This window comes from Cavia porcellus, unplaced genomic scaffold, assembly GCF_034190915.1.
Source record: "Cavia porcellus strain 051 isolate PalLab524CR breed Dunkin Hartley unplaced genomic scaffold, mCavPor4.1 scaffold_27, whole genome shotgun sequence".
Taxonomy (NCBI): Eukaryota; Metazoa; Chordata; class Mammalia; order Rodentia; family Caviidae; genus Cavia; species Cavia porcellus.
In genome coordinates this window covers 51,254,124-51,275,124 of record NW_026947510.1, presented here as the reverse complement: position 1 = coordinate 51,275,124, position 21,001 = coordinate 51,254,124, and the positions used below count along the sequence as shown (strand labels likewise).

General features: G+C 36.1%; 1 protein-coding gene across 25 annotated transcripts in view; it reads left to right on the top strand.

Annotated features, from left to right (window-relative positions):
- Positions 1-21,001, top strand: part of Rbfox2 (RNA binding fox-1 homolog 2) — a 259,340-nt gene that overhangs the window by 205,572 nt on the left and 32,767 nt on the right. For 18 of the 25 annotated variants that reach the window (XR_010043894.1, XM_063238431.1, XM_063238437.1 and 15 more), the window contains 2 exons: positions 11,708-11,854; positions 14,455-14,508. Coding sequence is in view for 24 of the 25 variants with exons in the window: in XM_063238431.1 (XP_063094501.1) it covers positions 11,708-11,854; positions 14,455-14,508 (201 nt within the window). In the remaining variant the exon portion in view is untranslated. The remainder of the gene's footprint in view (positions 1-11,707; positions 11,855-14,454; positions 14,509-21,001) is intronic. The other 7 variants (XM_063238438.1, XM_063238425.1, XM_063238434.1 and 4 more) reach the window with 1 other exon arrangement.

Sequence of the window (21,001 nt, the reverse complement as noted above, 5' to 3'; positions counted from 1 at the left end):
CTGTTGAAAGATTCCAATTTTACATATGAAGAGGAATTTCCATTGCTGTCCATTTTCCTTTTGAAAGAGATTGTGTGTGCATATGCAATTATGAGGATGTGTTATACAGAGGTAGAAATCGAGCTTTAAAGCAACACATCATAAAACTAGATTTGATAACATTTGCATTATTCTGTAAAACTTTTACTGTCAACTTATATGCCCCATAAAAAGGTCTAGTAACTTATGTGATGCTTGCCTGTGTAATCCCAGCGCACTGGAAGGCTGAGTCAAGAGGATCACAAGTTCAAGCCCAGTCTGGGTAACCAAGTGATTTAGTAGACTGTGTCTCAAAATACAAACTAAGGGGTTGGTAATATAGCTCAGTGTCAAAGCCCTGGGCTCAGTTAAATGGGTGCGCGCGCACACACACACACAGACACACACACAGACACACAGTAGATAGGAAGCGTTGTTATTTAAAACTAATTACAGGTATCTTTCACTTTAAAAAATTGCTTCCACAAAACAGTATTTTGTTGTGTTCAATAGATAGTCCTTCCCTGTGTATCAGAGCTTTTACTGGTGGGAGTTCCAAGTCCGTATCTTCCGCTCTGATGTCCCTCTCCAGCTCAGCAAAAAGGGCACTGTGCTTGGGTGTTGGTTCTCTCTCAGGCTCCTGAGCATCTTGTCTCACTCAGCTCAGGTGTTCTCTCTGCTGGAAAGCCTTCCTGACTTTCTAGTCAAATCCTGATGTATGAATCTTTAATTTGGGCCCTAGTGGAATCCTGAGCTGGCCACACCTTGTGGAATTTAAAAGAAATGATGGTTTTCTTTACTTTTCTCTCCCTGACTAAACTATAAGCTTTTAAGTAAGAGGCCTTTTTAAAAAAATTCATCTTTCTTTCTTGATTCATCACCATGCTAGTTACTTGAGAATTATACAACAAATGCCTACGAAAAGCACATCAGTTCCGAGGAGAAAGAAGCTGGCTTCTTGTTGAAGGTAGGGTTCATCTGGGCCATGTGCTACCAGTGATAGGATTCGGATGTGCTTAATCAGTTCTCACAGCAGAGTCAGTCGGAGAGGTGCGAAAGAAGAGCAAAGCGTCTTCGGGTAGAAAGTAAAAACTCCAGTTTCCATCTGATTGCAGCTTTAGGTGCTTGGTAAAGGCTAGAAGGAAAGAAGGCGGGGAAAGGTCAGTGAAGTGCAGAGTGGGGAGCGTATTGAATGCCAAGCTGAGAAACCGGAACTTACTGAAGGTTTGGGACAGGAAAATGCAGTGAGCCAAACATGCTTCCAGAAGATCATCTGTTTCTGCGTGGTGCTGCCCTGGGGGACTGCAGGGAGTCTGTGGAGGAGGGAATGAATTCACAGGAATGGTGAAGGTAGAAAATACAGGATTGGGAAGGTAAGAAGGAAAACAGACTGTCGTCCTGATTGTAATGATGGGATCTTGAATAAATCATTTTGTCTCAAGTTTCTGTTTCCTTTTCTGTCAAATGAAGCTTTCTGTACTGACTGACTCTAGAGCATTCTTATGATAATAAATTAGAAGTGCTTTAGAAATTACCTGTTGAAATAATTCAAGGTAACTACTTTTTGTCCTCTCAGGTCTTTTAAAATCACGTGCCCCTTGCAGCATTGACTGTAGCCTTTTCATTACCATTAAGTGCAGATGGGTTTTAGTGTAGGTCTTGTTCACATTGGATTGTCTTGAGTTGTTGATGGAGAAAAAGAAGGAAGGGACTTCTCATACCATCATGAGAACCAAGCATTGAAGTCTGAAATTTTTATATTTAGAAGTGGATTTTGGCCTCAAGCTAGAAGCTGCTTCTGCTCTTAAGATGAATCCGTTTGACAGTCGGTTCCATACTGTGTATTAGCCAAACAGATAGCAGTTGGGGGGCTGCCCCGCAGCTTGCAGGCTGTGGAGAATAGAGAAACTTGATTCCTGTATGTTTGATTCCTCCCCCCCCCCAAATCACAGCAGGGCATAAATAAAGAATTTGAAGTAGACAAGCATTAGTGAATTGTCTTCAGATAGGAAATTTACATTTGTACACATATTGTAACTATCTGTTGGATTATATTTTCCTTGAGAGAAGGAAATAATTCTTACTTTCCTTTTAGTCATCTATACTGGTAGATATATAAATAATGCCTGCTAACTGATTGTGCCACTGCACCTCCTATGCTGGTACATAATAGGTGTTTAGTAAGTGCTTTTTAATAACTTGGGATTGGGAGAGCTTATAAAGATATAATTAAGCACCTTTAATTGATTAGTTGGTTGATAAAAAGGTGTTAGAAAATACACTTTTAACAATATAGACTTAACATGTTAACTTAGGTAACAATTCATTTCTCCATTCTTGCACATAATGTGACTTATTTCTTTGTCCTAATTTGACATAATTAAAATTCTTAAGAGACAAACCATGTTATTGAATCTTTCACTTAAATGGAGTAGTTTTTTACTGGATAATTAGAAGAATATTTCTCTTATCCTTACATAATGATGTTCAAAACCTTTTTAGAGCTTTTTTAAAAAAGCACAGCATCAATTTTTAAACAATTTTATTAAAAAAATGCACATTTCAGGGACAGTAATTGATAGAAATAGCATAATTAATACATTTGTACACTTATTGCATACTAAATATTGTTGGACACACTTTCAGTGTATTCATTAAATTTATCACAACCACTCTGTGAAGTACTGTTACTATTACACTTTTATAGATGAAGAAATTGATACTTGGAGAGATAATTTGTCCAAGTTCACTCAACTTAGTAGGTGACTGTGAGGATTTAAATGGGTTATCTGACTCCTAGAGCCTGCGTCCTTTCTCATACATATATTGTCATGGTCATTAAATCAATGTTTCATACACACACACATTTGTTACATGTACAGTAATGTGCTAGGTAATAGGCGTACTTAAAAATGTGAAGTAAGGCTCTTGTCCTCAGTGAACCTAGAGGACTCCAGGACAAGGAACAAAGTGTCTGTCGGTGTTATGGGGTTAGTGTAGGACAGCAGGTTGGCTGAGAGATGCTTTTTCGAGGTAAACACTACTTACCCTCCATCTTGATGAACCCAGATCCACAGTTAGGGTAGAGGAAGGCAGTAGTTCTCCTAACATGATCCCCGATTACTGGCAAGTTCTCAAACTTTCTCAGGTGGAACACTAGAGCAGCCTCTGATAATGATTCTAAGACATTCTGTAGCAGTTTCATGTGCTTCATTTTATGCTTTTGCCACCAACACAAAAAGCAGTAGTGGGTAACTATGAGTGCCTTAGTGTAAAGCAAGGAAGTAATAATAAACTATTCTGCTGGCGGTCTTTTTATTCTTTATTGTCACAAAGTCACAGAAGAAGAATGGCAACAGAAAATCAGGTTCACTGAAGAATGTCTGTCATGAAGCTGAGTGCTGTGGTGCAGTCTTAGTGCTTAGGAGGCTGAGGCAGGAGGATTGTTGCAAGTTTGAGGCCAGCCTGGGCCCAAACACTGAGTTCAAGAACAGCCTGAACTACATAATGAGACTCTGTCTTAACCAATCCCCAGAAATCTTTCATGCAGCAGTAGAAATTGTTAACTTTATTAATTTTCCACCCGTACCTGATCTTTTATGATATTCTCCATGCAAAATGAAACATATTCATAAAGCCTATTATACTGCATACCCGAATGCCTTCATTGTCTTGAGCAGCAGCATTGTGTGACCGACCTACTGCTTTTTGCACAAAATCCCTTTCTTCCAAAACTAATGGGTGAACTGACAAGCATTTTCTTGAGAATGAGAAGTCCCATCACTGCAAGAGGAAAAACTGACTATTTAATTTTATTGATAAAATCCAGACTTTCCTGCAAAAATAAAAACTTATCCTCTGCAAGCATTACAGTCTTGTGCTGTGTAGTGACATTTTGGTCAGTGGTGGACCACAGATAGAATGGCAGTCCCGTATGATCGATTACAAGGATGCTGAAAATTTGCTGTTCTCTAGTGACATCATGAAGTTGCAGCACAAGGCACTGTTCACGTTTGTGATAATGCTGTTCTAATCATGCCTGCTATGCTGCCTGTCATCTAAAAGGACAGCACATACAGTGACACATCTGTACAGTGCATAAAACTAGGTAATGATGAGTAGTAGTAGTAGTAATGATGAGTATGTTACCAGTTTGTGTATTTTCTGAACTAAATATTTCTGTAGAATGTGCCTGTCTACTAATGTATATTGAAAAAAGTTAATGGTAAACCTGTAAATGTTCTCGAAGATGGCATTGCTACCATAGGGGGTGACATAGCTAAGAAGTTATAGTCTTGCCAGTGAGTCCACTTGCCCGGGAAGGACTTGGTGGAACATAATGGAAGAAATGGAGCCGAAGTCTTTTTATCACGAATCAACTTCATCCTGTAACATAAGTATCACTAGCAGGTTTTTAGACTAAAACTAAGACACTTTGAACTACAAGTGTGATTCTTGTTTCCCCTCAGTAATAAAGGGCAGATTACATTAACCCTGTGTAAAATATCTGTCCCCTTTATCAATTACTTTTAAAAATACATATTTGTACGTTTCACCTCTGGAGATATGATACCCATGAGGTGCTTGGTAGTTCCAAGCTAGATTCATAAAGAATCTGTATTCTGGTTTGAGAATGCAGTAATTGTCACAGAAAATCACACTGGGAATCAGGCCTTAATTTTGAATAAAGAAAACTGCCCTTTGGCTGGGTGTGGTGTCCCACACCTGTAATCCCAGCACTCAGGAGGCTGAGACAGCAGGATTGTTGTGAGTTCGAGAGCAGCCTGTGCTACAATGTGAGTTTAAGGCCAGCCCAAACTACATAGTGATACCCTGTCTCAAAAAGGAAAAGAGAAGAAGAAAAAAAAAAAAGGAAAGGAAAAGAAAAAAAAAAAGAAAATTACCCTTTGGACCTAAGAAATGGTTTCAGCTTCTTCTACTTTCTTTCCATGTCTTCATTTATTCACCTATTTTTGTGCGTTTAATTTTTCCCCTCCCACTCAGAAGACTAAACTGAAAAATTGCTGGCAATAGTGATACTACTGACCTTGCTCCATCTTAAGCAAGGATGTATTATTGGGGAGGGGAGAGGCATGCTTGTTTAACTTACCTATAGAGCTATATAATTTCTATAAATATACTTTCGTTTGAGGTCAGTGAACTGATGAGAATCACTGAAGTCTAAGCTAAGCAGAGCTTAGAGACAATCTATACCTTTCTTTGTAGGTGAGGTCAGGAAAGTCAAGTAGTTTGGTGTTAAGTATAACCTTCAGCAACTAACTAGCTATAGCTCTGGGCCTCAGAAAAGCTCTGTAAAGATAAAAAATAAAAACCATCCAAAGAGATGGTCTTAGCATCTCAACTTCCACCTACTCTTCAGCTTTAAACCTGCAAGCTTGCCATACACACAATTTTGTAATCCCATCTATTAAGGAGATTTAGGCAGGAGTATCAACAGTTTCAAGTCAGCTGGTCAACTTGGTGAGACCCTGTATCAAAATTAAAAAAAAAAAAATTTTAAAGGGCTGGAGGTTTAACTTAGTGGTAGGGTATCCCTGGGTTCAGTCTCTGGTGCTACAAAAAAACAAAACCTGAGAGCTTCAGCCTGAACATACTGACAGAATTCTTCCATTCCAAAATGCACATTAAAATACTAACCAGTTAGATACAGTAGTCCCCCATATTGATGTGGAATAAGGCCCAAGACTGCAGTAGATACCTGAAACCATCTTTAGTCTAGGAGTATATATACTGTTTGGCAAAATTTAATTTTTGAATTGAAGACATTAACAAAATTTAGTAATAAAATTGAAAAATTATACTTAATAAAAATTAGTGAATGTGCGCTGTCTCAAAACATAAGTTTTTGTTTGTTTTTTGAGAGCAAGTTTGTGTTTATGAGAGCATTATCATATGTCCTGTAGCATTGCCATATAATTCCATAGTTAATCTATCCTTTCATATTTTATGCCCTCGTGCCATCTTTGCACTTCTATAAATGTCCATTCAACAGTATCTTCTTCCAAGAGGTCAGTTTCATCGCAGTTGAAGACTTGTTTTGGATAGTGTCCTTTCTTCTTAATCAACTTCTTCCATTCTTGAAATGTGACAGCATCTTCATCATTGGCAGACTTAGCCTCTCCAATAATTTGTATATTTTTCAGTTAAACGTACTCCTGGATCATCCCTTCCTTATAGTAAATCACTGGGTGTCATTTGGTTTAGAGGACTCTTGCTGTAGTCTTTATACAGGCTCAGTGCTTTCTGATAGAATGTGTTGCTGTCAATTGGAACATGTTTTCAACATGCCTTTTCCATCGTAAAATCTATAATGTGCTGTAGCTGTTGTTTGATGTGCAACAGGTAATACCTTTTCCCTTTGCAATTTCATCAATAAGGATTTACTCTTACCATGTCGTAACAACTTCAGTATAGAATTTTCCTTTCATTTCTTATTAAAGTTGAGAACTTTCACCTTTGTACTTACCCGTTAAGCCTTCTTTTAGTATACATCCAAATGTCCAACATCACTTATTCTTTGTGGTCATGAAGTAAAATAAGAGCTACTTGAACACTAGCACTACCGTGTCCTGAAAGTTAGTCTGATTACCAAGATTGCTACAAAATGACAAATGAGTGAAGTAGATACGCTGGCAAAGGGTGATTCATATCCTGTGCAGGGCAGGTTGCGATGGAGCAGAATGCCTTGAGATTTTCTTATGCTACTCATTATCTGTGCACTTATAATTGAAAATGTATTATTATGTATATCTGGGATTTTCTATTTAGTATTTTCAGACCATAGTTGACTACAGGTAACTGAAACCATGGAAAGCGTGTGATTTCAGAAGAGAGTATTATGTAAAGTATTTGTTTAATTGAGGTGATCTTTTGTGTCCATGTCACTATTAGATATTCTTACTCTTAGTTCCGAAAATATGTGACCTGCTATTGTTTTCATTTAACAGTATGATAATGATTTTGTTTCACAGTGTGATACTAATATTGGGACAGATCACATTACATATACAAATAATGCCTTTCACAGTTCCTTTAGTGGCACTTTGATCCACTGAGAAAACAAAACACATAGTTTCTGAGGAAACACAATGACTGGTTTGTTGAAAAAGAATTTAACTACTCAAAGCAGAATTAGATTCTTATAATTTGGCTTGCATAGCAATATTAAAATATATAGAAGAAATACATATTTCTCTAAAAAAATAAACCTATAGTAATTTCTCTTAAATAAGGAATTGCTTTTAATAGATGCAAATTCCTTTTTCTGTGTGTTGGTGGTGATATTAAGTTTATATTTGATACATCCTACGTGTTCTTATTAGTATGCTACTCTAGTGCCTTGAAGTGTGTCTGTAGTGCTGTCAATTGTGAAAAGCCTGTGTGCTCTGTAGCACTAACAGACTGCCAGTCCTTATTTAGGAAGCTGAGCTTCTTGACTAGCACATGTATAGGCTTTGGCCGTGTGACGGAATTGGAGCAGTTCTGTTGCTAGCCCTCTTAAGCGACTGTAAACAGACACCGCCCTCTTCTGTTTCTTCCCTCAACCAGTGGATGAGTTTTAGCAGCACAACCCTGGAGGTTGTTTATGTATCAGTAAAGTTGCTCAACAAAAAATAAAGCAAACCAGTACTGTTACTGACTGAGATTTTTCTTAAAACAGTTTTACTGTCCATTTTATAAAATAAGGCCCAGAAACATTTATTTACTCAGCCGTCCTTGTCTCTTGCTGTATACCTGTCTTCACACAAGGAAAACCCTTGCTTCTTCAGTGCTGGTCCTGGGAAGTGCTGGTCCAAGAGAATGAGCTGAGCATGTCTTCTCTCTTGAGATAAAGAGGAAAAGGAAAGAGTGAGGGTGTGCACACCAGGAGGTCATCAACCTGTGATATTGCCAGGAAACCTAGCTTTGAATTCCTGTTTGGACACTTACCATGTGGTCTCGGGCGTCTGCTAGTTTTTCTATGCCTTAGTTTTTTCCTTTGTCAGTTGGGGGTAATAATAATGCCTGCCTCAGAGTTGGTATGAGAATTAAGAAAATATTAACCGAAAAGTACAGTGTAGTCTATATAATAGCTAAGAACATAACATTCTGGGGTCAGATGTTGGAGTTTGAGTCCCTGCTCCATTAGACAGTTTTTTTGCTATAAAAAAACACCACCTATTATCATTACATATAAAATACCTATTGGGATTTTTGAAAGAATTACATTAATTAAAATATGTAAAATACTTAGGCCAGTGTCTGGCACCTAGAGAACATTATTTGAGTAGTAATTTTCATTCAAAGGCTTCCATCAAGTCTCATATAGAATGCATACTCAAGAAATAGTTGCTGTGCTGTAGGGAATTCCTGTTTTCTAACAAAATTTGTTTGAGGTAGTATGTGTGCAAAGCACAAACACTAGCTAACGGAAGTCACTTGGTGAGGTTTCTGGCAGCACTGAGTGCTATTTTGAGTTCAGTGAACCTGCCGCACCTTTGAGGAGCCCAAGTATGTGCCTTCCTCCAGCAGTGGTTATCTGCCGAAGTTCAAGCTCAGACAGAATGGATAGTGCAGTTCATTCAAGGCTGTAATTTTAGTAGGCAGATTCAACAGGGGATTGTAATGACAGATTCTCAAACCTAAACTGGACAGAAAGAAAAAAAAGTGAGATTTAGAGAAAGGAAAGTAGAGAGCTATGTTTTAGGTGCCCGTAAAGTCTAACAAGCCTGATGGTAGGGATATTTGAGCAAGCACAGTGAAAATATAATACAGTCTGATTTAGCCACTTCAGAGATAGAGAAGTTTCAGGTAGTGGAGTGGCACCAGTAAGTTAAAAGATTTGTGTTAAAAATCTAAAGGCTGGATTACAGAGTACAGACAGGTAATTGTTTATAATACACTCATCAGAATTCTCATATCTGAAATTTATAAAGAAGCCCTACAAATTTAAGCAAAAAGTTACCCTAATAGCAAAGGGGCAAAGGGTGGCACAGGTATTTCACAAAATGTTCAATAAACATGAATTCTAATTCTCACTGGAAAAATGTTAATTAAAACTACAATATGATGTCACTGCCTCCCACCAGAATGGTTAAGACGAAAATGACAATACTAAGAGTAACTGAAACTCTTATACAAATGTGATGTTCATAGTACAACCATTTTGAAAAATTGGCATTGTTATTAAGACTGAGCATGAGCATAACCCAGAAAATCCACTCCCATATATATGTAATCTCACCAACACAAATTTGTGTGTATTAAAAGATGGGTAAATAAGAATATTCACAGGAATCATTCTTAGGAACCAACACTTGAAAACAGATCACATAAATTCTGGATCTTTACCCAAGGGAGTACTAATAGATAAATTATAAGAAGATGCATGTATATGTTTCAAATATAAAGTGTGAATGAAGCCAGACCCAAAAGAGTATATACTGTATGATTCCAATTGTTAAAAGTAAAAGCAAAATTAACATGTGGGGTTATATTACGATAGTAGTGACCAAAAGCTGGAGTGGCCCTTAGGTGCTCCTAGAGGTTATTTCTTGATCTAATTTGGTGGTTATGTGGGTATATTTCTTTGTTAAAAAAAAAAATTCACTCTGCTCTGTGCTTTGGATTTGTGTGTTTTGTCTGTTAAATTTCCATTTTAAGAATATTAGGTCAGAGGCTTGAGAATTTGGGAAATAATAGCTCACTTTTTCTACTTGACAGATCTCCCTAGAATTAATGATTTCAGTTTTTAAAATGCAACTGTTTACTACAAACCAGAAAATGAATCAATTTAGCTTCTTACCCTCTTAAACTATGTTGCTGTAACAGCAGAGAATTTTCGAGAGCAACAACTGCAAGTATCTCTGGCAGTATACCTTGAAGTACTGATTTGTTTGTATTGATTCTGTAAGACAGGTTACCTGGACCACATACATAAGTTATATATAAAACTGTAATTGGAACTTTGTGGAATCAATCTTTTTAACTTTTCTCAAAGTGATGCATTGTCATCCCACAGATCAGATCTGGTGCTTTTAAAGTTTAATTGAAGAAAGAGTTTTGTGTGATCCAGCTGTGAGGCAAGTTTGACGGTGCTTGAATGAGCATTAGTTGCAATTGATGCTTACTGCTTTGACTGCATGATGGTGCCCGTGATGCTGTTGTAGTGACTTAGTGAGTTTCAGCTTTGGATGGAATTTGTTTTGTTTAGTCTGCATTGTGCTCCAACTGATTATTGAAAACTTTACACTTTGGCAGAACATTGCTTCATAGCTCTTCCCTTTTCTGCTATTTTTATATCACATAAATCATTGCACATTTTAGCCATCTGCAAGGCCTGAATGGAATGAGATAAAAAAGCTGCCATCCCTTAAACTGACACTTGAAAAGCTATTATTCACTGGGAGTTTATTCTTGATTATCCTTTATATTTTAAAGTTTCGAGCTTCATTTCAAGATTGTTGCTAACATCTTTGAGCCAGAAGTATCTCTGATTCAGTTTCTTTTAGCCTGAATATTGGGCCAAAGGGAGGAGATTCATCCTGTGTCACCCAGAAGAATCTGCTAAAGACTCCATTCTCTCTCAATTAAGATAATAAGAACAGCAAGTTCTACTCCTGTTTTAAAAGTATGTTGGTTTAATCAACTCAACAGCTGTCCAGCTTGGCATGCACCTCCTAGGAAATAGTAAAAACATAAGGTTCTTAAATTACCAGTTGAGTACTTTAAAATAAATGTCTTTGCTTGCCTAGAACGTGTCACACCTGTTAGATATATGTCAAAAAATGTTTCTCAACATAGCAACTTTCTGACAGTTCAGTGAAGAGGACAAAAAAAGAATACATGGCCTGGGATGTTGCAAACAAGATTTGTGATTAAAAGTATAGACCCACACTCATGGTCTTTCACTATAGATGTGTAGAAGGCTAGCATTTGTGTACTGTGTAATAGATTAGTCAGGGTTCCTTGAATAAAGCCTTTCCAACTATTAAACTCTCTGAACACAGCTTTTCCCAGGGCCAGAAGAAGAGGGAGTCCCTTCAATTGCAGTTAGCTAGAATTGTATAAATTAGGGAGCAAAGTACAGATTCATTTCAGGATGAGAAGTTGCTTCAGTTTTCGGGCAAGTTGAGGATTAGCACTAAATTTCCTGTCTTAAAAAATATAATACTGTTAACAACTGAGTAGTCTTAAACTCTAAAACTCTTATAGAGGGTATGGAATATAAAAGTATTGCCTAATTTCATCTCCTTGAGAGCCTGAGATGATTGACCAAAAGATGTACACAACTTAAGTACAATGGACTCTTCTATTTTGAAAACAGAAAGGTCTCCAAAATAGAAAACTCTACTAAGAATCTAAGAATAAAACCACTAATTTTACATTGTATATTTATCCTAATGAATCTCCATGGGATTTTAGGCAGGTCACTTAGTGTTTCTTGTCTGTTGTCCCCATTTTGCTGCTGTAATGTAAATATTCAGGAGACCTCAAGTTTTTATTTGTAGACTACAGTGTTTTGAACATAGACAATTCCTTTGAGTTTTTTTTTTCTTTGAAGGAAGAATTCTTATTTTTGCTTACAGATAAAACTGGGAATGATTGCAGTAGTTGGGGGGCTTTACTTTACATAATTCAAGTGAATTGTGCTTATTTTTCATTTAGTGTTGTTAACTTCTTTATTCAGCAGACAGAAGGTGGAGCACAGACAGACGGCCAGCAATCACAGACACAAAGTAGTGAGAATTCTGAGAGTAAATCTACCCCTAAACGACTACATGTCTCTAATATCCCTTTTCGTTTCCGGGACCCTGACCTCCGGCAAATGTTTGGGGTAAGTCTTCAAAGAACTTACAGATTTTACCATTAAAATAGGATTTAACCCAATAGCTGTGTTGTTACGCATCTGCTCTAGACATTTACCTGGCAAATCACACAGGTGACTGTGCAAGTAGATTTGCTGAGACTGAGCCTTCCAGGGCTAAGACCAGGATGAGATGGCCGCCCTGCTCACACACCAGCCTTAGTACATATATCAATGATATGCTTAGATTTACCTAAGTGCAAGAGATATTGTTTTAATGCAGTGACTCCTAAGCTTGTCTATACTTGGAAATCGCTTGAGAAGCTTAAAAATTACTGATCCTGTGTCCCATACCCAGAGGTAGTGATTTAATTGATGTGGTAACTTTATAAGATCCCCAGGTGATTGTAATGTGTGAATAAGTTTAGGGGGCCCCTATGTATTCATCCCCTAACATTTTTTTTGTCTTCCAGGTAAGCCTAGCACATTATTACGTACTCGCATCATATGGTGTTAACTACATGACTGTTCTGTGCCTCAGTGATACATTATTGCTGCTCTCTATTCCATCTTTGCAGTCTCAGAAAATGCAGAGTAGAGAATATGAGTTTAGAAGGGCTCATTAAAGGAGAGAGGGTGTGGATTTTGACATTAAAGAACTTGGAACTGAATTCCATTTGGGCATGACTCAGGGAAATTTACATAATGTCTTTCAACTTGGATCTCATCTAAGTACAGGAATAGCAATCTTTTATCTTTCAGTTACAAATTAAATGGAGTAGTGTCAGTAAAAGCTAATAAAGCCTCATGTAAAGACCAATATCTAAGGAAGGTATAGAGAGTTAGTTTCCTATCTCTGATGTGTTACTTAAGCTTTTCCTAAAAGAGCTCCTCCTAAAAGCAATTACTATCATGAAACCAAAGTGTGGTAAAAGAAAATTTTATGTTATAAATGAATGGCTGCAAAGAGTCTTAATTTTTTTCTGATCCTGAATGTTGTTGCTGTTTTAAATTAATTAGACCAAACTCTTTGACTTAACCTAGGACCAAGAGAGAGAATCAGTGGTTTTGTAAAATTTTCATTAGAATAGGTGCCTGGTGCCTTGTTTAAAAACCACATTCCTTGCTTTAAGTCTTTGCTATGGCCGTTTTGTGGCATCAAGACATTGGACCAAATCCCTGTTACTTGACCATATTTTTCCCACTGAAAAGAAAGCCAGAGTTGAGTTGAGATTGTTTGAAATTTTTTATTACTACATATTTGCGCTCCCGAATGCTTACATTCATCACAGAGGATTGATGCATGTACATAACACATTTAATTATTTTTACTTCCCCTTCCTTTCCTGCCTTCCCTCCCTTCCAAGCTGAGATTCAGTAATGTTCTGGCAGTGCTTAGAGAGCTCTTACCCAGAAAATGGTAACCAGCTGCTCTCTATCTTTTCAGAAAAGAGAACAACCAAAAACAGAAAAGTCAGCTAAAGGACTTAGTTTACCTATAAGAAGATTCTTCCCAACACTGTGAGTTGTTAGGTTCTCTTCTGATCTGAATCATGAGAGACTCAGTCTTTGTAGTCCATGAGAAAGGAGTACATTCTCATCTATCAGATATGTTTTGTATTAAATCAGAAAAATAGTGTCCTAGGCCAGTTAGTGATTTCTTTAAATATATTGTGCCCTTCTCGTAAGGCAGCAAATGAAAAAGAAGTAATTTTTTGCTAGCAAAGGACACCTCATTCCTCTGCTTTCTTCTGTTTGGTTAATGGCTATTAGCCATTGGTAAACAGCAGAGATTCCAAACTCTATTTTACTAGCTTTGTAAACTTGACAAATAGCTTCTATCAGCCTCAGTTTCCTTAACCATCAAAGGAAGACAAACTTTCCTTCAGAAAGATCATATAAGAATGCAGTGTGAAATATAAAACCAAAACTCTAAACAATTGTGCAAATCTTAGTTTTATATAATAGGTCTAGAAGTAAAACTAAAACTTTCCTATCTAAAATAAAATATTTTCCTTCTTACTGAATTCTAACATTTTATTAAACAAAATTGGAATCAAACCTGAATGTGTTATGCTAGAAAACTTAGGTTCTTTAGTGCATGAGTTGTTTTTTTTTTTTTCCTCATACTTGTCAGGCAGGCGCTTATGCCACTGAGCTAAATCCCCAGCCCCTTACTGCATGTTTTTTGATAAAGATAGTAATGCAGTCCAGGTGGATTTCTGTTTCTCGTCTTCATTTTTCAGTCTTTTAGTGGTTTTGTTCCCCTTACATTCTCAAAATCCAGCTAAAATTAATAATGGAGTTTGTGCCAACTTACCCGGAGATTTCCTGCTCATGCCTTCAAATCAGTTCATCCAGTTCTTGTCCAGGTGAAGAGGTACATAAGAACACACTGTGAAGGCTTTGGACAGTGGCTTTTATACCCAGAAGGAGATGTCACATGGATGAGTGAATTCAGAAAGCAGTGAAAACTGAGATGCTCCCAGCTCTGTGCTGGGGAAAAAATCAGAAGTAGATAGAAACATGAAATTAAATAAGTACTAGCAGAGATTCCCATTTCAGAAGAAAGTAAAATAGATACGTGAGAAGCTAACCATAAATAAATGTTTTTATTTTTGTCTCTGCAGCAGTTTGGCAAAATCCTAGATGTAGAAATAATCTTTAATGAGCGTGGCTCTAAGGTGAGTTCTGTTTCAATACCAACTGTGTGTGGGGTTTTTTGTTTTGTTTTAAACAGCTGTTATTCAGAATGCGTTAACAGTGTGGCAAGCCTGGCATAAAAGTATCCCAAGTATCCACTTTGGGTTAGATTATCTCTAAAAATAGTCCAATGGCCAGACTTTATCCTAATATTTAAATCTAGAAGGTGATAAGAAAAAAAAAGTTAAAGGGGAGTGTGGCAGCATGTAAGATATCAGAGATGGCAGTCCTTGGTTAGTCTGAAATTTACCCTAGGCCAGTAAAGGCCTTTGAGAGCTTTCAGTCATGCAGCCTGCTGCAACATGTGTGCCAAAGGCTGCCACCACTGGCTTAGACTTCGTTAACTTTAAAGGCAAGAGAGAAAACGAAAAAAACTAAAATTCTGTGCTCTGAATTTTGTCAGAACAATTCAGCTTTCTGAAATCCAACTTTAAAGTAACATACTTCTAACAGATATAATGCTCATTTATTGAATATACTGTTCTCTCTTGGAGTATGTTTTGCGAAGACTTGTCCACAGGAATTCACCATGAGTCCATTTCTTTCTATAAGTTTTGCCCAGATGGACAAGCTTCAGAGTATTGACTCTCTTCTGTTACAAAGGCAGTGAATTAGCCTTTTAAAAAGCTAAGATTTTTTTCATTGTAATGATTTTTCCCTATATCTAGCAATTTTTTAGTTTTAAGTTTGATTTGGCCATCTCTGCTAAACTTTGAAAACAGCTCTGTGATTTAATTGCTTAAAAATGTGATTTGAGGAAAAGCTTAGAGTCAGAAAACAAGTTAATATCTACCTCTCTTCAATTTTCTACTCCAAATTGACCATGCTATGGGAATTGCCTCCTGCTGCCATTCATTTGTACTGATGCAAATGTTTATTACTGTTCTAATGCTCCTGATTATTATTCCCTTTCATTATAGAATATATCAACATTAATAGTATTTGATTCTGATTATAACACTTATTTAATAATGAGGTCATTATATACTCTATGCTTCAAGTTTTCATTAAAACATAAAAGATTAATATGTCTATACAGAGCTTTCCCCAGCAGTTAACCTGGTAAGTACTTTTAAAGTGAAATCTATTAACTGCAATCATTAGAACTATTTAATGCTTGTTATTTCCTCCAATGGATTTCTATCCTTTATTATATAATTTGCAGTTATTTTTGTGAAGTTTTTAGCTGCTAGGTGGGATAATCTTAACGAACTAGAAGCCAGTATAGTTTCATCAGGCATTGAGGTCTTATTCCTTACCATTTGATCAAATTACTGTGAAGCAAAGGAAATTGATCTCTCTTAAGATTTTTTTCATTCACTCAAGGATTTGCCTGTTACCAAATTTTCTAAAAATTTACCTGATCCAATTACTTCTCCCACATAAGTTTCATTTTAAAATAATGTCACGCCTTCCTTTTCCCTTTGGAAAATTCTAAAGGAATATGCAGCTTCCCTTCCTTCTGTTTGGTGTACTCACTGCCCTCTCTTTCTTTGGGTTGCTAAAAGGCAGACAGTTTAATTTGGGCTGCTGAAAGGCAGACAGACAGATTAAATTAGTAAGTGCATTAAGAACAGCACAGAATTCAGGATTGCTGTGGACCTGTCTGCCTTTAAGGACTTGGACAAAATCTTATTTTCGTCCTTTACCCTCCTGGCTCTTTCTTCAAAGTCCTTTTTTGCAGTGGGTTCCTTGGACCTGTTCTGAGGCTGCTAAGAGATTATTGTCAAGTTATGCTAAAGATCCTCCTCCGGGATCCACCCAAGAGAAATTAACAGGCACTTTTCTTTTTGTGAATTAAGTGATATTGCTCATTACTTTTGTATGTTTGGAATAGATTATAAAATTACAACATATATTGAACCAGACAAAAGTCGTTATGTGATCTTACTGTTTTGGATAAGAGTTGCTCTTAAAGTTTTTTTCTGTCTGGAAATTCACTTCATTGAATTTTCTGAAGCATTAATGGAAGTCACCACAAAGTCTGAAATAAACAATACTTCCATGTAAATCAGTGTTAAATTAGTCCAAACAAAAACAAAAAGAAGCTCTTTGCCGTTTCTAATTTTTTGCAATAAAATCATTCAGGGTTCTAGACTGTAACCAGTGAAAACCTAAGAAAACACTATTCACTGCCACATCCACTCTTCCCTTCCTCCCCCCACCTTTTCTAGCTCTTGGTGGTAGAGTTGCTGCACCCCACAGATAGTTATTTCCTTGACTTTTGACTATTCTCCTTTTTTAAAACATTAGTTTTCAGGGCCAGAGATTTAGCTCAATGGTTCAAATGCTTGCCTGGTAAGCGCAAGGTCGTGAGTTTGATTCCCAGTACCCTCTCCCCAAATTGATTTTCAAATTCTGGATTTGGCTTGCTTAGACTTGTAATATATAAATTATTTAATCTGATTTTGTCAGTCATCCTTATTCTCTTTATAAAAACAAAGTCAACTGTATTTAATTCCTTTTTTTTTTTTTACCCAGGAATCAAATTTTAGGGCCTGGCACCAAGGTGCCATGCTGCTGAGTGAACCCCCCAGCTCTGTACCTAATTTCTATGAGTAGCTAAACAGTCACCTTTTGAAAATATGTAATTAGGATATATGATAGGCTATATTACTTCAAAAAATTTACTTTAGAAAATTATCTATATATAGACTTACTAAGATCCAATTTTCACTCATAATGTCAATATAAACACAGTTAATAAGATAATGCCTAGAGTGGCCATATGTCCTGATTTATTAAGGATAACCCCAGTTTTAATCTGTTGTCTTACCATAGTTACTAATTATGTAACTTTTCTTTAAAATATCCCAGTTTCACCAATAAACTGTTATACTCTATAAATCTTTCTGAGTAACAACTATAAAGTATCCTTTTAAAAGGAAAACATGACCCTTAATGAGAAGTAGAGAGGAAAAAAGCATTTGTAGTTCCTTTAATACGAGTATGTTCAACTGGTGATATTCTCAGGTTACGTTCTTGTTTTTTTGTTTCACATAAAATCTTAAATAGAAGCTGGACATGGTGACTCACATGTGTAATCCCAGCATTCAGGAGGCTGAGGCACAAGGAGTGCCCTGAATTTGAGGCCAGCCTGGGCTACTTAGGGAGACCCTGGGTAGATAGATAGATAGATAGATAGATAGATAGATAGATAGATAGATAGATGAATCCTTGACCTTACAGTTCTTCACTAGTCTTTCAGTGTTTAAGAACTTTTTACTTTTCAGAAGACTTTGTGATAATTATCCAAGTTTAGTTTTAGAAGTACAGATTTTAACATTCCTATATTCCATGCGGTTTTGTCAAAATACGTTTAGGGTATAGTTGTCCTGCGAAGGGACAAAATTATCACACGCTGAGTGTGTGGAAGCTTATCGCCTTTTCACACAGTGCTGCCTGTCAGGGCCTCTGCACAGGAAGGAGATCAGGAACCGAGGTCCCCTGCAAGCTCTCGCAAGTTCGTGCCTGTTATTTCTCTCAGGTGGGTCTGTAATGAGAGGATCTTGGACTAGGAGAGGCTGGAGTTAGGGAAGGTAAAGACTTCTCTTTCCAGTACTCAGATACAAGTAGTGTGCTCTGATTTTTTGCCTATTACCCTGGCTTTTGATTTCATCTAAAGAGAAATTCTTTCTTTCAAAATGTAGTTAAAATACTTTCTTTGAAGTCGCACTAAGCTGTTATGATTTTCAGTACAATTTGATAGGTAACACTGACATGAAATGGTTTCCATTATACTTTAAATAGAATTAACCGTGCATGTATTTCTAAGAGTCTTAGTTTATTTTTCTTTTGTTACCTTTTTATGGGTTTTCGTTTTATTTTTCTTTTATTTATTTTTTAATTTCTGTGTTCTGGCCATACCCAGGAGATTCGTCTGCTTTTGATTTCTCCCTTAAAAGTTACATGGTAAATTTTCTTTCTCATTCTTCTGAGATGGAAAAATTCAGAGATTATACAAATTTAAAAATACGTTTATGGTGCTCACTCTATTGCTTGTTATTTATTGCAGCCTGAGGCCAGACTAAAAAAAGGTGACAGTTACTCGGCTTCTATATGTCCTTGATGATGAATGGATGTCAAGGCAGGTGATGAAATTCCTGTCCCACTCAGTAAAAGTTTTAATCACAGCCATACTCGTGATAAGCCATTCCTTAATTTCCTAAAGACAGGATAGCTGGTAAATCACCACTGTCACTCTGGCATACTTAACTGATGAACACTGAATTGTTATCATGTACTTTGGGAACTGAGAACTTTACCAGAAGTATATGAGCCTTTGTTGTCCCATATAATGGTCACGCTGAGCGTTAGAAATGTGGAGAGTCTAACTGAAATGTACTGTAAGTGTAACTACAAGAGAATGTTAGGTATCTCAGTAATAATGTTAATACATTTATGCTATACTGAGTTGGTATGTTGTATGTATTAAGTTAAATAAAAAACATTGTTAAAATTAATTTTACTGGGCTGGCAATATAGCTCAGCGACATAAGTGCCTGCCTGGCAAGCATGAGGTCATAAGTTTGATCCCTGGTACCAAAAAAAAAAATTAGTTTAAAAAATTAATTTTACCTATTTCTTTCTGCTACTTGAATGTGATTGTTAGAAAACTTAAAATTACATGTGTGATTCATGTTACAGTTCTTTTGGGTAGCACTGGTATAAACAAATATACCAACATTTTTAAAATTTAGATAAAAAATCTTCATCTTCTGACATATCTGACATATTTCCTCTTTAAGAGTTTGAGATTCAGTGGCAAAGAATTTTTGCCAAGTATTTCATAAACAGAGGACCAAGGATTTTTAAAAATTTAACTTCCCAAAAATAAAAGACCCTATCAAAAATGGGCAGCCAAAATGAACAGACAATTCTCAGAAGAAAGAGTTCAAATGGCTGATAGATACATTAAAAACAAAACAAAATAAAAAAACCTCACACTGGCCTCTGAGAAATGCAAGTTAAAGTTACACTTAAGATACCATCGTACCCCCAGAAAGATTGGCTGGCATCAAGAAATCTAATAATAACATGCTGGAGAAGATGTAGGAATAAAGGAACTCTTCTGTATTGTTGGTAGAAATGTAAATTAGTGTAACCTCTCTGGAAATTAGTGTGGAGACTCCTCAAAAAACTAAAATAGAAATTCCATTTGACCCAAGTATGCCTCTTCTAGTTATCTTCTTAAAAGTTAAAACATCATATTACAGGGTCACATGTATACTCTTCTTTATAGCACCACAGTGTATATATAATAGCTAGATCTTGGAAACAGTATATATGTCCATTAACAGATGAATGGAAAATAAAAGTGTGGTATTTAAACAAAGGAATACCATCCTGCCATAAAGAATGATAAACTTGAGGCACTCGCAGATAAATGGATGCAACTTAAGAGCATACTCTTGAGTGAAAGAAGTCCAGCACAAGCTCAAATATGGCATGATTTCTTAAAAAAAAAAAAAAAATATATATATATATATATATATATATATATAAATATATATGGCAAAAATAAAAGAGAGATAAATAGGAAGTACAGAGAAATCCAAATACTTTCCCATGTTATGTATTCCATTGTTTCAAAGATATTATGATATATATGCTTTTTTCATGTACATTACTAGCTTATCATAGTTTATGGAAAAGAAAGTTTTGTGTTATTACCTGTTTCTTTTTTGTAAGAATCTTTTTATTTTATATCTTGTACTCTGAGTAGCTACCTTAAAGATAATTATATGCAGTATATTAACTATTCCCGTTATGAAATTTTGTTTCATTTTTCATAAAATAAAAAAAAGTTTAAAATTAAGTCTGTTTGTTATACATTATATAATCTGGCACATATCTGTACAGGTTGGTTACTACATTTCAGTGTTTGTTATGTTGTATAATTATTTTGAAGCTGTTTAAGGAAGATCTGTTAGCTTTAAATCTGATTTTACTTTTTTTCCTCCCTTAAGCAAGAGATTAGAATGACCAAATAATGTTAGATTTCTAAAAAGTAAACAACTTTAAAACATGATTTCATGTAAGCAGATTTCCGTAAGTAACTTTTAAACATAGATAATCTGTGACTATCCTTAGGATATTCCAATACCTTTTCTAAAACTTAAAATTTTTATTAAAGTAATAATACATTAAAAAAATTTTAAGCTTTGAGTTATATTATTGAAACTGAAATGTAAGCATGAGAGATAAGGAATCATGATCTTTAGTTTGAAGAAAAATCACCTGGTTAAATTGTCAACATGCAAGAAAACTGTTTAAGAAAATACTCTAAAAACACTGATTATACCTCCACCTTCCTACGTGGATTTTTAATGAGTACTATGTGTAAATTTCCCATACTTCTGATTAAATTACTGTAAAATTGGTGGCTTAAAGCCACACATTTACTGTCTTAACAGTGCTGGGGACTAAAGCTCCAAGGCACAGTGTTTTATTCCTTCTGGAGGAGGTAAGGAA